At 48.9% G+C, this 17,640-nt stretch overlaps 1 protein-coding gene across 1 annotated transcript; it reads left to right on the forward strand.

Annotated features, from left to right (window-relative positions):
• The first annotated feature begins 3,660 nt into the window (after positions 1–3,660).
• LOC135402662 (tubulin alpha-8 chain) lies at positions 3,661–15,439 on the forward strand. Its single transcript, XM_064636027.1, has 5 exons — positions 3,661–3,818; positions 8,346–8,568; positions 11,920–12,068; positions 13,398–14,078; positions 15,049–15,439. The coding sequence occupies exons 1-5, from the start codon at positions 3,693–3,695 to the stop codon at positions 15,340–15,342; spliced, it is 1,473 nt and encodes a 490-aa protein (XP_064492097.1). The 5' UTR covers positions 3,661–3,692; the 3' UTR covers positions 15,343–15,439.
• Positions 15,440–17,640: the final 2,201 nt, after the last annotated feature.

The raw sequence follows: 17,640 nt of genomic DNA on the forward strand, positions 1-17,640 counted from the left end.
AGAATCATGGAATCATTCAGGTTGGAAAAGACCTCCAAGATCATCGAGTCCAACCTATGACCAGTCCCCATCTTGTCAACCAGCCCAGAGCACTGAGTGCCACATCCAGTCATTCCTTGGACACCTCCTTGGACAGCGACTCCACCACCTCCCTGGGCAGTCCCGTCCAATGCCTGACAACCCTTTCCATGGAGAAATTCCTTCTGATGTCCAACCTGACCCTTCCCTGACACAGCTTAAGGCCATGATGCCACACAAGACACCCATTGCAGCCCCGTGAGTGGAGCTGAGGCAGTGCCAGGACAGGCTGCAGCTGCCCAAGTGCCTCTGAAATTTGACAAATTAACACCAAAATATGGTTTTCTCACTAAAGTCCAACCGATACTTGGTGCAGTGGAGTGGTCTCAGTAGATCCAGAGAAGCAGGATAACGCTGCTTTCAGAGCTGGGGGACAGGTCAAAAATCCATTTCCCACTGGCTGTTAACACAAATCAGAGCAGGTAGTGAGTACAGCAGATAAACACGTGAAAAGCTCAGCTGAAGCTGGACCAGGGCACACTGTAACACTGCAGCCCAGCCTAATCTCTGATCTTATTTGTCAGCTAAGTTGAAAAGAATGCTCACTGCACTCACAGAGTGATACCATCTGCACTTCTGCTTTGGCAAGGGGTCTGACCCATCTCCTGCCATGGTGCTGTAACGTTTCTAAAGGAGACTAAAATCTCACAGTGTGACTGTACCACTGGCAGTCCAGGGTTTGCCCCACTGCTGAACTGCACTGGCAGAATTGAAAGGACAGTTGGAGCAGTGTGAGTGTTATTTCAGGTCAGAGCATTTGAAAAGCATAAATCAAGTCTTTCAAAGTCCTATAACTAGTTTAAAAATAATGAGATTTAAAAGAAAAAAATCAATGTGGGCACTTATTTTCCATGCATTATACAGTTTAGGTTAAACTTTGCTCACAGGTTGAAGATTTCCTTAGTAATTCACAACAACAGAAACAAATGTATTGTTCTGAATGAACACATGAAATTCTCACACGTGTCCTGGTGCCTAGAATGGGAGGCTTTGAGAAAGAAGAAAAAGACAACACTGAAATATTTGTAAGACAATAGCAACATGTGGAAGAATTAAATTCAGTTTGGCCTATTTCCTCTTTTAACCTGCAGGAAGGGGATTCCCAAATTTGGGTTTGCGAAGATCCCATCAGTCATGTGGTGCTGATATTTTTTTTTCCAACTGAGAAAAGCACAACAGATGATAAAAAAAGGAGGGTGGAAAGATTATCTGACTGCCCTATTTTTCTCAAATAAAAAAGAAGAAAAGAAACTAAAATATGTTAACTGTTTTCCTCTTTCATCTTTCATTAGTACTTACTGTGATGGCTCATGGTCACTGCAGCTGCAATCCCTCCAATCTGGGCATGGACACCTACAGTGACAGGACAAGGGGGGGATGGTTTTAAACTAAAAGAGGAGAGATTTGGATTAGATTTTGGGAAGAAATTCTTCCCTGTGAGGGTGCTGAAGCCCTGGCACAGGTTGCCCAGAGAAGCTGTGGCTGCCCCATCCCTGGAAGTGTCCAAGGCCAGGTTGGACAGGGCTTGGAGCAACCTGGGCTAGTGGAAGGTGTCCCTGCCCATGAGAGGGGGGTGGAATGAGATGAGCTTTAAGGCCCCTTCCAACCCAAACCATTCCATGGTTCTATGCTTTTAGTTCTGTCTCAGACAACCAGGACTATCCTGGTCTTCTTTACAGAACTGCTCCACTAAGGAGATGGTCAGAGCTAAAGGCACTTTGCAGCCAAGGTCATGCCCCAGTGAAGTTAGGCCAAGTAATTAGTATAAAACAAATCAGGAAAAAAACCCAGAAAGATAAGTTCTGTCAGGTCTCAGAGCTGACTGGAGCATAGGGAGAGGTTAGCTGGAAAGAGGCTGGGGGTTATTAGAAGTTGAATATTGATTGAATCTTTCAAATATATACCAGCACTAAGCAAAGAGCTTGGGCTTGTTGAGGATTAGGTTACATGAAAGCAGAGAAGACTTATCTTTCAAAAACCAATTGCACAGCTGTACACTCTCTCCTGATGTCCACCACCCAGCTCATGGGGCAAAAGCAGATTTGTTTCACACTCACAGTGCTTGTTGAGGAGAACGAACTGGAGCCTGCTTATTCCTTGACACAGGTACTCATATGTGTGATCACTCCCAGCCACCCTCTGGTGTGAGGACAGTTAAATACAGACAGTGTAGTGCTCTCTTATATCCCACACATTTTTGTCACTCATTACACTTGGTATTGTTCTTTTGGAAGAACAATTGTATCAATATTATCTGGGGTTTTTTTCACCTTCCTCCACCTCTGTCCTTCTCTCTTGATCCTCTGATCCTTGCTTTCCAGAGTGTTTTTGCCCTTCTTTTCTTTCAGGGTGCACCCACGCAGGTTCCACTCCACACCCTGGGCTGAAATGATCACAGTGGGGTTGATAACAGCAGTAGAAGTATCCTCAGCAGGCATCAGTTCCCAGCCCTTGGGATCAGCCAGAGAGACTGGGTGGGTTCATCCCTTCCCACCACTGGTTCCAGCCAAGTACAGACCCAGCCTGACACGATTTCATCCCACTCACATCAAAAGTATCACCTTTGTCCAGGCTGCTCTCAGGAGTGGAGATCCACACATGAAGAGAAAAAATTATCTACTTTATTATTATTTAAAGTTGTTTCACATTCCTCTCAGGCCACAGAAGCTCAGCTCAGCAGGGGAAGAAGCAATTTCCTGGAAGGGATGCTGGTGCTGAGCCCCTGAAGGATGGACAGAACTCCAGGTACCAAAGATCAGACCCGCACACGCAACAGCTGCTTTCACCCAGGGAGTGGGTTTGGCAAACTCAGTAATATTTCTGTTAATATAACCATTAGGACATACCACAGAGGTTTTACACTTCCCACCTAAACACCCAACTTAAACTGCGGCATTTAAACGCCAAAGGTGATTTTAGTAGCCAGAGGTGATTTTAGTAGCATCTACGTGGCTCTCCAGATCTGGCCCTTTGAGTCTTTTCCATTGTGTGACTCGTTATCCCAGTGGCACTTGCCACAGGCACTGTTATGGAGCTGCCTCCAGGATCCTTGTACAGGGGTTTGCCCATATCTCACTCTTTCACCCCCAGAGACAGCACTGCAGGACCGGGGGCCTCTGGGGGCCCACCCGGCAGGGCTGGGGCTCTCAGGGTGTCTCCAGGCAACTTCTGGGCGGTAGGGACAGCGATCCCAGCCCGGGACAGCGATCCCAGCCCGGGACAGCGATCCCAGCCCGGGACAGCGATCCCAGCCCGGGACAGCGATCCCAGCCCGGGACAGCGATCCCAGCCCGGGACAGCCATTCCAGCCCAGGGACAGCCATTCCAGCCCGGGACAGCCATTCCAGCCCGGGACAGCCATTCCACGTCAGGGACAGCCATTCCACCTCAGGGACAGCGATCCCAGCCCGGGGACAGCGATCCCACCTCAGGGACAGCGATCCCATCCTGGATCCGCGCGCGAGCCTGAGGAGGGTGGCTCCGGCCTTCGTTGGCGGGAAGACTAAACCCCGCCCCCTCCCCGCCCCTGGTTACGAATCCACCAATAGCTCTCGCAGAAAGGTGACAGACATCCTTGCCACCCAATGGCGCCCAGCTGAGCGCACGCCGCGCTAATGAGCGCAGTGCAGGCCGCCCATCGCCCCGCCCCGCCCTATATAAGGGTGAGCCCGGGCAGGGCTCCCGCTGTCGCGGTGCTGCTCAGACACGTTGCGCGTCTGTCCCGGCGCTCCCGAGCCATGGTGAGCGTGGGGTGGGGGGCGCAGGGGGGTCCCGTGCGCTGCGGGAAAGAGAGGGAAGGGGGGCGGGACGCGCGGGTCCGCCCTGGCGGCAGGGCGAAATGGGCTGGCGGGGTTGCCCCCGGCGGGCCCCGAGCCGTGCCTCGCCCCGGAATGTCGTTCCCGTGTCGCTCCCGCCGTCTCGTCCCAAAATGGTGGCGACCCCGCCGAGAACATGGCGGCCCGCGGGACCCTCAGCCCGGGGCACGGCCATCCCCCGTGGTCGCAGGTCCCTGCGGGAGCTGCCGGGGACCCGCTGGGTGTGACCCCGGGGAAGCTCCGGGGAGACCCGCAGAGGCGGAGCAGAGGAGCTCCTCCGTTCCCCCGCCCCGGGTGTTCCCCAGGTGCCGCTCGCTGCCGGCGCCCGCTGTGGCGTGAGGCGTTGGGAGCGCCGGGAATGAGCTGATGTGGGGAATTCCTGGAGGACTGGCGGGGGTGAATGACCTGGCAGGTTGTGAGTCACCTTGAAGGGGGATCGGGAAGGTGCGACCAGAGTCCCACAGGACAAGGTTCAGGTGCTGAGCTGGGCAGCGCAGCCGGAGTCGGGGATGGGGGTGTTGGCCTTCTACATCTCCCTGGAAAGAGACCGTCAGAAGGTTACATGAGCTTAACAAAATGTAGCAGGACTGCTTCTGTGGGCTTGTGAATGCGTGGGAAATATGTATTGAATTGGAAATGCTTACAAGTTAGAGTACCGATGGGGTGTGTTGATGTCCTTGCACTTCCCTGGGGAGCTGTTTCTGGTCACGCTTTTTAAATAAAGTCAAATTGGGAGTCTGAATACAGCCCCTGGTCTCTGCCAAGGATACAGGTTCCCTGGAGTCCCATCCCAGGGAAACCACGTTCCTCTGTATGATGTGCTGTTGAGCTTGGTCTGAGCTGGCACAGCCGTTCTTAGGAGATCTGGCTTTCCATCAACCTCACACAGGTTGAGCTGGACCTTAAATACTGTGCAGGGGACCTACAGCCTGACCCAGTGGTGTGATGGAGGGAGCTGGGGGGCTTTAACCCAGCAATGAGTGCAGGGGGCTGGGTCTGCAGCTGCTGGGAGGGCAGTGACAGAGGACAGGCCAGTGCCCTTCAGCTGGAGCCACATCCCATAGGGAAAGGAGGCAGAGACAGAGACTGGGCTGGAGAAATTCTGCCTGAATTTTCACTGAAACTGTTTCTGTGCTTGCAAATAATGTATGTAAGTGTAGGGAGAGCATTACTTCAGTAAAAAAAAGGCATTCTGTGGCCTTCTATGGCTTGAATGCAGCACTTACCAGCACTGTCTGTAGTACACATTTAAACTGTAGTAATTACAAAGCTCCCCTCAGTGATATGTGAAGGCCCTGAGCTGTAATGAGTGTGACAGCTCTCTTGCTTGTCATTGCAACTTGGAGATGATACTTTCAAGGCTTGGATTTTGTTCTGTTTTTTAGTATTCTTGATGCTGAAAAGGCCATGCAGAGCAAAATGGGCAGAGTATTTTAGTGTCTGACAAAGATTTGTGTTTAATTAAATAGCTATGTCCTACTTAGAAGTCCTTGGTAGAGTTGCAGGGAAGCAGTTGAAGGAACTCTTGAAGCAGGATGAACAGTAGCAGCAGGCCAGGCTTTGTGACTGACCTTGTCCAGACAAGTTTTGAAAACCTCCAAGGATGGAGCTCCCTTTCCACCTCTCTGGTGACCTGTTCCAGGGCCACACTACTTGTGAGGCTTTTCCTAACATGAACTTAAACCTCACAGCAGCCTCTGAGCATCCAGCCTGGACCCACCTGCAGTGCAGAGGGAAGGCTTCTCCTGCCCTGGCTGTGTTCCTCCTTTTGTGGCCTGGCAAATGGTTTGCCTTACCATGGTTTGAGGATGAGAATGCCCTGTGGGACATCCAGGCTGGTTTTTGTGGTGATCCCCGGGATCTTTGCAGCAGGGCTGATTCTCAGTTATTGCTGTTTGTACTGGTGCAGGGAGTCACTGCCCCATGTGCTGAACTTTGTACTTTGTCAAAGTAAACATGCCAAGGTTTAATGTCCCATCTGTAGCACCTGGTCTGTGCCTGTGTTGCCAAGTTGTACTTTCAGACATAAATTTTCTTTGGAACACAAGTCATTGCTGTTGCTTTGTGTAGTCTTAATGTAGTGCTTGTTCCTGAGATGCTGGAAAGCTTGTGTGTAGTCTGACATGCATTTACCTGGCTTGGGCATGCTGGTCATGGAATCATGGAATCCTCTGAGTTGGAAGGGACCCACAAGGGCCATTGAGTCCAACCCCTGACCCTGCACAGGACACCCCAATAATCCCACCCTGTCCCTGAGAGTGTTGTTCAAACACTCCTTGAGCTCTGGCAGCCTTGGGGCTGTGCCCACTGCCCTGGGGAGCCTGTTCAGTGCCCAACCACCCTCTGGGGGAAGAACCTTTTCCTAATATCCAACCTAACCCTCTCCTGACACAGCTTCATGCCATTCCCTTGGGTCCTGTCCCTGGTCAGCAGAGAACCCTCTGCTTCCTCTTATGAGGAAGATATAGACTATGATCAAATCTCTCCTCTTCTCCAGGCTAAACAAGCCAAGTGACCTCAGCTGCTTCTCATATCCTTCTCCTTTACACCCTTCACCATCTCCACCATCTCTGTGGTGCAGTGTAGTCCTTACACACCCTTTCAATGACCTTCCCCAGCTGCTTAGGAGCTCCACCAGCAAGACTTAGGCCACTGGTAGGACCTCAGTCAAATGAGGATCTGTGGTGGTCTGTGTTCTCCTCCTCCTGTAGAAGAGTTTCAGGCTGTCCTGCTCTCCTGAAGGGATGATTCCTCATTCATTGCCATGGCCTGGCCTCTCTGTGGCACTGCAGCTGGTTTTTTGTCACCTGTTTTACACCCTGTAGGTGGGCTGTGTGTCCTCTGCCATCACAGCACCTTACCAGCCCAGTGCTTCAACCTGGGAAGTGATGGCCTCGAAGAGGAGTAATGTGGCAGCAGCTCTGAGTAAGGCTGGTCACAGAGAGGATGTGGACTGGATATCTGAATATACAGCTTGGATGGATGGGAGCTTAAAACCAGCAGTTCAGCTGTACAGTGCTGTGGTTGAGAACAGGTGATTTTTTTTTTTTTGGTTTTGTTTTGTGAATACAGATTTTAATGTTGTGGGGTTCCCAATGAATTTGAAAGGACCATGCTCCTGCTTTTCTGCATTAATTATGGATGTGGACTAGATCTCCCTGGAGCCTTCTCTTCTCCAGGCTGAGCACCCCCAGCTCTCCCAGCCTGGCTCCAGAGCAGAGGGACTCCAGCCTTTGGAGCATCTCTGTGGCCTCCTCTGGACTCACTCCAGCAGCTCCACATCCTTCTGATGTTGGCACCTCAGAGCTGGAGGCAGCTCTGCAAGGGGGTCTCACCTGAGGGGACAGAGGGGCAGAATCCCCCCCTCCCCTGCTGCCCACACTGTGGGATCAGCCCAGGGCACGGGGGGGGTTTCTGGGTCCCAGCACACATGGCTGGGGCCATGTCCAGCCTGTTATCCACCAGCACCCCCAAGTCCTTCCCCTCAGGGCTGCTCTCAGTCCATTTGCTGCCTGGCCTGTACTGCTTATCCTGGAATTCCAGGGGACAAAATTGCCTTGCCCAGTCATAGGGTCTGAACATAACTTTGGGTAACAGTCACATTGAACTGCCCTATATGCAGGCTCTTCTAGAACATGTTCAACTGTCACTCAAAAACAGAACTTGAATGTAAAATGCCCCAGATGGACCAGGAGTTTGGAGATGTTTCCAATGTGGTTTGTTTTTTACCATTCAAAGCCCTATGATGAAATATTAAAGAAGCTGGGATTATGCTCTGGACACCAAAGGGAACCTGGGGATCTGTAAATGGGTAGGAATAGATCCTCTTGCTGCCATAGCTTCCATGAGATAGTTTTGTGTGGTGTTAAGGAATTGAGCACTTTGTGTGCAGCAGTGTGGTGTGAGACCTGATGGTCTTTATTAGTGGAGGGATACAAAGGGGTTTGTTAGACAAAGACTTTCTTACAGAGTGGCAAAGCTTCCTAAAGGGATCAGGAGAATATTCTGATTTTATGTACGTTAAATGAGGTGACCCTGGATCTTGGGGAGAGTTTTGCTGCCTCTGGTGGCTGTGCTCCTGGGGCTGGAGTCTGGGTTGTGCTGTTCTGGACACTTAGGCCAGTGACAGGTGCAATCACCAGCTTTTCTACATATTCAGTGGCTGAAGGATTTGGAAGAGTTGATCAGACTCTTCCTGTCTGATTGAAGAACAAGGAGGAACGAGCTTGTGAAAATGATAATGTCCAAAAGGGTCTGTCTGGGTGGAGCTGTTGATGACAAAAGGGGGCTTTTGTGTTCTGTTGTGCTTTGTGCCAAATGCCCCCCAACACCAAGACAACAAGGCCAATGTTTGAATGGCTTTGCAGGCTGGGAGCTCGGAGTGGGTGTGCAGGAGGTTTGCTGAACAAGGGCAGTGCTGGTTGTGCTGAGCGATCCCTTTCTGTCCCGCAGCGCGAGTGCATCTCCATCCACGTGGGCCAGGCGGGCGTGCAGATCGGCAATGCCTGCTGGGAGCTGTACTGCCTGGAGCACGGCATCCAGCCCGACGGCACCATGCCCAGCGACAAGACCATCGGCGGGGGGGACGACTCCTTCAACACCTTCTTCAGCGAGACTGGGGCGGGGAAGCACGTCCCTCGGGCTGTGTTTGTGGACCTGGAACCTGCAGTCATAGGTAAGAGTGTCCTGCAGTCCCTTGCACATCTTTTGACTAAGGAACTGTGTCCAGTTCTGGGCCCCTCAGTTTAGGAAGGACATTGAGGTCCTGGAGCAGGTCCAGAGGAGAGCAACGAGGCTGGTGAAGGGACTGGAGCACAAGTGCTGTGAGGAGAGGCTGAGGGAGCTGGGGCTGTTCAGCCTGGAGAAGAGGAGGCTCAGGGGAGACCTCCTCACTCTCTGCAACTCCCTGACAGGAGGGGGGAGCCAGGTTGGGGTTGGTCTCTTTTCCCAGGCAACTCTCAGCAAGACAAGAGGGCTGGGTCTTGAGCTGTGCCAGGGGAGGGTTAGGTTGGATATTAGAAAGAATTTCTTTCCAGAGAGGGTGCTCAGCCATTGGAATGGGCTGCCCAGGGAAGGGGTGGATTCTCCATCCCTGGAGATTTTTAAAAAGAGACTGGATGTGGCATCAGTGCCATGGGCTGGGAACCACAGCGGGGTTGGATCAAGGGTTGGACTTGATGATCTCTGAGGTCCCTTCCAACCCAGCTGATTCTATGATTCTATGAATTAATTTCTCTAGCCCTGAAAAAATGCTTTGGGGCTGCAAATTTTTACCTGCCTGCACCTTCCTAGTGATGGAAAAGGCTTGGCTTTATGTTCATTGCAATGCAAATGTGCACTATGAGCTCTCAAGAATTTCAGTATTATCTTCTGCTGTGGAGTTAAAAGGGTCTTGTGAACACACTGCATACTTTTGCTATGCAAGGAGCAGTTATAACCCCTTGGAACAGTATGGCATAATGTGTGCTGCAGAACCTCTTTAAAAGATGTGAAAGTATCGTTAAGCAGATTTCTTATTGTACATGGTGCTTTCCCAAAGCAGTCTTCTGCTCTGTGTACCTTTAGTTTAGTAGAGCTTGCAGAAATGGCTCTTCATCACTAGCTTAAATTCAGGGACTTCTGAGTATGCACTTCAACTTCCTATTACCTTATCTTTGAATAACAATCCACTCCTGAAAATCAGTTGTATTCTAAACTCTGGCAACGCTGGCTCTTGGTGTTCAGGTGTCATCCCACACCTCAGCCACTGACAGTCTCCCATCCTGAGCTGCACTGCCAGCTCAACGTGAGCTTCCAGTTCACAAGACCCTTATTCCTTGGGTCACAAATCCTGGTTTTGCTCTTGTCAGTGTCTGCTGGAAGTAATTCTGCTGGAGCTGGTTTATGGCTGCCTCGCCTAGAGTAGTGACTTGAGGCTGTCATAGCAGGGATCTGTGTTGTCTGTGCTTGTGCAGTTGCTGTGTTTATCATTCTGCAATACAAGAGTTGGGGGAAATGTGTGGATGTGCTCAGGCTATTCCTGTGTGCTCAAACTGTGGATCTCCTGTAGGTTCTGCTCAGTGTAACACACTGTGGCTAACACAGCAGAAGGAACCTGTGAGGGGAGCAGAGGGCTGTGGGGCTAGTCAGAGGTGGGAGTGCTAGGCTGGTAACTTTGAAATGAGCCCAAGCACCCTCAACCATACACTAATATTCCCAGGAGCTGTTGCCTTGTGGCTGTTGTCTCCTCTGCTGCTGGCCAGGTGGGGGCTCTGAGCAACCAGGAACAGCTGAGTCATGAGGTGAGGGAGGGCAGGTAGCAAAGCTCTCACCTGGCCTTGGGGGAAGGGGAGCTGGTGAATCTTGGGACAAATTAAAGGTAGTGAGTGTTCAGTGCTTGTTAATGATGCAGGTGTAGTATGGGGAGAGGGACAAGAGGCTGTCTTAAAGCTTGGTAATACTCAAGGTTACATCATGTGCCTTTCTGGGGGGTAGCTGCCCTTCTTTATTCCTGCCTGGGTAATGTGAAAATTACTGCTCTGGTTTCCTGGGCAGGGCTGGGATGGGACTCCCCGTTCATGCAGCGAGTCCCTCTGCACTGAGTTTATGAAAACCCATCTCCTGTGCATGTGGCAGCTCTGCAGCTGCCACATGTGTGTGCACAAGGGATTCTGTCCTTCCAGAGCAGTGTTGCTCTTGGAGAAAGCAGCAGGATGCTGGACATGTGCACCATCAAACTTTCCACCACAAAATAGGGCAGTGACATCTGAGAATTCAGCACAAGTGTCCTGAAAAGTCTAACCCAGCTAGACTTAAAAAGATGAAGCACAGCATGTCTGGTTTAGCTGTTCCCTCAACTCTAAATTCTTTGTTCCAGCACACTTTCATAGTCCAGTGACTGATCCTCTGAACTCTACTAGTTTTGTTACTTCCCCAGGACCTTCCTGACTCATACTGCACCTATCAGCTGCCTTTTTCTTTATTTCTATCTTTTCCCTTATTACCCATATTTATCCTTTATAATTTGGAGTGGTAATGCAGGAAGTCCTGGACACATGAGTATTTGGGATGGTAAACTTCTCCAAATTGTTTGTTTTGATGCTGTCTTACAAATACTTTAGAATATTGGATTGCAGACTGCAGTGGGAGCTGCTCAGCCTAAACTGGTTTGAATAGTATTTTTGCATCTTGAATTTTACTTATCTCTGTCTTGCTAGCTCTTTTTCAGATTAATGAATATAGGCAAACAGGCAACTTCAGCTGTAGTTCATAAAGCTCTCTGCTGTCCACCTGATTTTAATTAAAGGATGCAATACTGCATTAGCACATGACTCAAGAATGGCTTGAGCTAAACCAGAGACAAAGCTCTGCTGAGTGTCTTTGTACCTCATAGGACAGAGCTTTAGCCTGCTAGATATAAGTGTGTATTTCTGGGACTCTAAATCAGTCTCCAAATGGGTAACTGCTGGGGGATGCTGTGTGTGCATCTGCACTGTTTCTTTAACACAGCTGTGTGTGCTGGAGCTTACAGCTCAGGCTTTGGATGATTGCAGAACTCTCCAAGAGCATCTCCTGTTTCTTTTGAACCCTTCTCTACCTTTGGCAGAAAGCACAGTGAAGGGAAAGGAGAAGACAAGCAAGCCCACAGCTGCAGAAGCAACAAGGCAGCATCATGAAGAGCTTGGGAAGTAAGGGGGAAAAGCAGGATTTCAGCTGCTGAGCTGCAAAATGGGCCTTAAGTTGTCTTAAATGATTCTGCTGCCACAGTCCAGTTTTAAATTGCTCTGGCAGGCCAATTTTAAACTCAGATGTAAAATGGAACAGTTTCTTAAGGAGTAACTTAACTTTTCTTAGTGATTCAATATTCAGGCTGTAGAAAGTATTGTCACCTACTGATTGGTAGATATCAGGTTGCTTTTTATCTCTAAGGGTTTAGGTACTTTATTCTGGACACCCTCAGAAGTCTGAAAAACCTGGTGGACATAGAAAATTAATTTTAAATAGTATTTATATATTATGTAATAATAATTATCTTGTCTCTCCCCAGATGAAGTTAGGAATGGGACATACAGGCAGCTCTTTCATCCTGAACAACTGATATCTGGTAAAGAAGATGCTGCAAATAACTATGCTCGAGGTCATTACACAGTTGGGAAAGAGATAATCGATCTAGTTCTGGAGCGTGTCAGGAAACTGGTAAGATTCTTCTTTACTGAAAGCTCTGAAACATCTTTTTTACCCTGTTTTACAGGATTTGGAAATTAGGTTATTCAGTACATAGTTATTCAATACATAAGCTGTGCTTTATATTTTTTTGTGGTAGGAGAACCTGTGGACTTAGTCTACATCTGGTTTTATTCTTAGCCAGCTGAGAATGGCTGGATTATTCCTGTCAGAAACAGCTTTCAAGTGGCCTAAAATGCTGATGAGGCACCTAAAACTTCATATGTAGTTTCTTGTTCAACTTCAGAAAGCCAGGACAAAAATTATGATTTGCATAGTTCCTGCTGGAAAAGGGTTGGTCTCTGGCTGTGGCTCTTTCAAGGAAGTTTAAATAGGGGTGTTTCCTTCCATGGTTTAGACTGTTTCCATTTCCTGCTGTTATGATTTCTGGGTTAATTTTATGGTAATAACAGTAGAAAAGAAACAAATCTCAGTAAGTGGGGATGTTTCAGGCTCCCCAGTGCTTTGATCATGTGGCAGACTTACACAGATGGCAGCTTAGGAGGTCTGAGTTCCCTTTTTAGGGCTGCTAAGCATGTACATTACCCAATCTGTGTCACAAAGGTGGGAATTCTCATTGCACAAAACAACCCAGGTATACCTCTGGTGCTTTGATATGGAATGCTGAGTGTGTCTTTGTGAAAAGTTCACCTTTTGCAGATCACAACTGGAATTATTCTCAGCACTTGGCTGCCACAGTCTCTAATTAAAGCAAAGATAAGTTTGCAGCAGGCTGTACTTTGACCTGAAAAACATGGTTGTAATTTCTTTTTACAAGCTGTTGGGAGTCCCTGTCAGTCCTGGGAATTGAGCTGAGCATCGTGTGGCACCTCTTTGTGAGGACAGAGCTGTCTCTTTTTGTCATCTGAGAAGCCTGAACTGGACTGGCTCTGTAATACACTGTGACAGCTCACTCCCCTGGAGAGATACATGCTTGGTTTAGAACCAGGAGCTCTGGGATGGGGATTGCTCCACTTCTGTGCAGGTGGAGAATGTCAAATCAGTGGAAGGGATAGATGGTGTGTAGGTCTTTCAACATTCTCTTGCTTATTGTTAATGGCCTTGGCTGAGAATTGGGAGTAAGGGGGATTTTGAGGTAGCAATTTGAAGAGGTTTAAAGCAGCCAAGAATACAGTGTTTTTCATGGGATACTTTCTTGGTTATTGGTGGATAAATCAAATTCAGTACTTCTGAAGCCTGAACAGTTGGTATGTGTTAGAATTCAGAGCTGTCTTTCTTGAGCTGGATTTGGGATGCTTGATGTCCACACAACGACTCGAACACCTGTGTTTTCTCTTTCAGTCAGATCAGTGCACTGGCTTGCAGGGTTTCCTGATTTTCCACAGCTTTGGGGGAGGCACAGGATCTGGTTTCACCTCTCTGCTGATGGAACGGCTCTCGGTTGACTATGGGAAAAAATCCAAACTGGAATTCGCCATCTACCCCGCACCTCAGGTCTCCACAGCTGTTGTGGAGCCGTACAACTCCATCCTGACCACCCACACCACGCTGGAACACTCCGACTGTGCCTTCATGGTTGACAATGAGGCCATTTATGACATTTGCCGTAGGAACCTGGACATTGAGCGCCCAACCTACACCAACCTCAATCGCCTCATTGGTCAGATAGTGTCGTCCATCACTGCTTCCCTCAGGTTTGATGGTGCCTTAAATGTGGATCTTACTGAGTTTCAGACTAACTTGGTGCCTTACCCTCGGATCCACTTCCCGCTGGTGACGTACTCACCGATTATTTCAGCAGAGAAGGCCTATCACGAGCAGCTCTCTGTGTCAGAGATCACCAACGCCTGCTTCGAGCCCTCCAACCAGATGGTGAAGTGTGACCCCCGGCACGGCAAGTACATGGCCTGCTGCATGTTGTACCGCGGGGACGTCGTTCCCAAGGACGTCAACGCCGCCATCGCCGCCATCAAAACCAAGCGCACCATCCAGTTCGTGGACTGGTGTCCTACTGGTTTTAAGGCAAGTCTCAGCCCTGTCATGGCTTTTCAGGCTTCTCATTCGCTGTCCTGGGCCCATGGAGTGTATTTGCTCATTGAGCTGTTCTGTAGGTACCTGGGTGGTATTTTAGGAAGTGGAGGTTTGGGCTCTCATACAGAGCAGCTTTGTGAGTGATGCATTTTCATAGAATCATAGAATCATAGAATCATAGAATCATAGAATCATAGAATCATAGAATCATAGAATCGATTGGGTTGGAAAAGACCTCCGAGATCATCGAGTCCAACCCTTGGTCCAAATCCAGTCCATTTACTAGATCATGGCACTCAGTGCCACGTCCAATCTGCGTTTAAAAATCTCCAGGGATGGTGAATCCACCACCTCTCTGGGCAGCCCATTCCAATGCCTGATCACTCTCTCTGTAAAGAATTTTCTCCTGATATCCAACTTAAATTTCCCCTGGCAGAGCTTAAGCCCGTGCCCCCTTGTCCTATTGCTGAGTGCCTGAGAGAAGAGACCAACCCCCACCTGGCTGGAACTTCCCTTCAGGTAGTTATAGACGGTGATGAGGTCACCTCTGAGCCTCCTCTTCTCCAGGCTAAACAACCCCAGCTCCCTCAGCCTCTCCCCATAGGACTTATGCTCCAGTCCCTTCACCAGCCTCGTTGCTCTTCTCTGGACCCGCTCCAGCACCTCAATATCCTTTCTGAACTGAGGGGCCCAGAACTGAACACAATACTCAAGGTGTGGCCTCACCAACGCAGAGTACAGGGGAAGGATCACTTCCCTGCTCCTGCTGGCCACGCTATTTTTGATACAGGACAAGATCCCATTGGCCTTCTTGGCCACCTGGGCACACTGTTGGCTCATGTTGAGCTTCCTGTCAATTAGTACCCCCAGGTCCCTTATTCAACTCTTGTTGTCTGACTTTGATTATAGTCTCTGTCAAACACCACAAAGAAACTCATGGTCTCTTTTGCATCTCCTGTAGGTTGGCATCAATTACCAGCCCCCTACAGTGGTTCCTGGGGGAGACCTGGCCAAAGTCCAGCGGGCAGTCTGCATGCTGAGCAACACCACGGCCATTGCCGAGGCCTGGGCTCGCCTGGACCACAAGTTTGACCTGATGTATGCCAAGCGTGCCTTTGTCCACTGGTATGTTGGAGAAGGGATGGAGGAGGGGGAGTTCTCAGAGGCCCGGGAAGATTTGGCTGCTCTTGAGAAAGATTATGAAGAAGTGGGCACAGACTCGATGGATGGAGAAGATGCAGGTGAAGAGTATTAAATCCAACAGTGAATTGCAAGTCTTTGCCATTTTACTGCCTCTTTAGTAGCAATGTAAATCATGTCAACTGATTGGAATAAACTTCTTTAATCAAGAACTTTGGTAGTGTCCAAGCACTATGTATACTCACTAACTGTATGCAGTCAGCAGTTCAGGAGATGGAATTTCTTTTTAAGGAAGGTAGCTAAATAAAATAACCATGCTGTAGTTCAATGAGTTCTTGTCCTTAAGACATTGATATTTGAAGACATATTAGTGTCTTATCCTCCAGAATGAGACTAAAATGAACTGGAGCTTTTGCTGGAAGATGGGTTAGATCAGTTCTGAGACTCCAAAGCTGGTGTCACAAGAGGCAACAGGTACTAACCTTGTGTTACCTGTAAAAAATGCAACACCTTCAAAGCCAAAGGCTATTTGGGTTAGTTTTCTTCTATTTTTAGATTTAATGGGGGCCAGTAACTTAGAGATGCAGTAACCTGGAAAGATGTGCCATAGCATGAGGAACCTGGAAGGGAAAGATGCCCAGGAAGGGTGTGTCACAGCACGAGGAAAGTCCCACCTCAGCCAGAACCTGTGTGGTGGTTGCCCTTGTGTTGCTGTGTCCTCCCACAGAAGGAACTGGAATCCCTGTCTGCAGCTCTCAGGAATCAACTTTTGCCTGAAGCAAAGTCTCAGGGTTGGCTGGCCAGGGTTAAACACTAGTTTTCCCTAAATCTAATTGTTTTGTAGAAGTAATTAGTCCACGGGTTCAGATATGAACATTGCCATCCTTCTGTGTAAGCTGATGGAACAGGAGGGGATTTGGCTAATCAGGTTTATCTTCAGATGTGAACAGCCTCTGTCTGAAACCTTCTGCATGGACTGAGTGGGGGCCTGGGCACACAGTGAACCACAAACCAAATAACTTCACTGCTGTGGAGTTGGATGACTGAGGAATCTCCCCCAAAGGTGGAATAGTCAAATGTCAAGATGATGATTGAACACTGAATGTGATTACAGGATACCAAAGATGAGATTTGGGCTGGAGAATTCCCTGCTGTCCTATTTCAACCTTATTTATATTGCTTCTGATTTAATAGCAGAATGTGATTGAGGCCAAGCCTTGCAGCATGTTAGCTGCAGATGTGCACACCTGCTTGGAGGGAGTCTCAGCTGGGGTATGTGAAATTCCTGAACTCCCTTCTGCTTGGAAGCCTCAGTGCTCAGGTAATGCTGCAGTATCTGACATCTCCTCACAAAGTGGGGCCCTTTCCCTGGTCCCAGTTGGGTGGACTTGTTCTAGACTGGGGGTATCACCTCTAATTTAGAGTAACAGGCTGCTGCTGTTCATGGAACAGCCTGGTCTGTGAGGGCTGACCAGGAATTCCTTGGGCTGAAAACCTGTTGTCCTGTCTCTCTGTTGGTTTCTGCAGCCATTGGGTTGAGTCAATCTGATTTGAACTTCTCGGAACTGGAAGCCGCCAATTTTACATAGATAGGGAGAGCAGTCTTAGGGCTTTACCACCTCAGTGAGTGGCTCAGTGTCAGCCACATTCCTGTGCAGGATGTGTGTCAATCATACCTCCTGCCATTCAGCACAGCTGAGTGTGGCCCATGTTTCAGTGAGTTTCTTGTTTTGCTTTTCCTTGGGGTTTTATGTTTCAGGGTAGAAATAACCATCAAGAATTTAAAGTCCTGTTGATTAACTTATTTTCCTGCTTACTGGTTGATTAAGCAAATGTTTGGCAGGGGACAAGCACATTGCTTCCAGTCAGAACAGCTCCATTTCAGCACAGATTCAGGTTTTAGTGGGATGGCAGTGCCCATGAGAGGAGTGTGCAAAGGGCTGTTTCATGCCTTGCAGGTGTCAGGTTTTCACACTGAAGATCCTGTATGGCCAGCAGATCATGGAGAGGGCTCTGTGCCACAAGTGCCAGCACCATGATTTCCTCTGGAAATTCAGTGTTTCGGGGTTGTGGATTTCTGAACTGGCCTTCATTGTAATCTCTTAGTAGTGATTTGGCTCTTCTGTGAGGAATTTGGTTTCACTGAGGCTTGGCCTGCTCTGTCTCCTGCAGAAGTGTCTGGGTTTTACTGCACATGTGGATTACCCATATTTAGGACACTGCCAGTGCAGTGGGAATTGGCTTGTGGTGTGTCTGTGTGTTTTATCCAGGCATGGACAGTGATGAGTCTGTGCAGGGCATGGCACTGAGCAGCTCTGTGAAACCCCTGTGCATATGGAATGCTGAGCTCTGGAAAGCTGGGAATCTTGCTTTGTGTAGGCAGATGAGATGCATTATGCTTTTAATTTTTAAA

This window comes from Pseudopipra pipra, chromosome 25, assembly GCF_036250125.1.
Source record: "Pseudopipra pipra isolate bDixPip1 chromosome 25, bDixPip1.hap1, whole genome shotgun sequence".
Lineage (NCBI taxonomy): Eukaryota > Metazoa > Chordata > Aves > Passeriformes > Pipridae > Pseudopipra > Pseudopipra pipra.

Bases quoted from the DNA above. Each gene is read 5' to 3' on its own strand.
- LOC135402662 (XM_064636027.1), top strand. From the start codon at position 3,693: ATGAGCGCAGTGCAGGCCGCCCATCGCCCCGCCCCGCCCTATATAAGG. The intron at 3,819-8,345 runs GTGAGCGTGGGG...TCTGTCCCGCAG, and splicing joins CCCGGCGCTCCCGAGCCATG to CGCGAGTGCATCTCCATCCA. The intron at 8,569-11,919 runs GTAAGAGTGTCC...GTCTCTCCCCAG, and splicing joins CCTGGAACCTGCAGTCATAG to ATGAAGTTAGGAATGGGACA.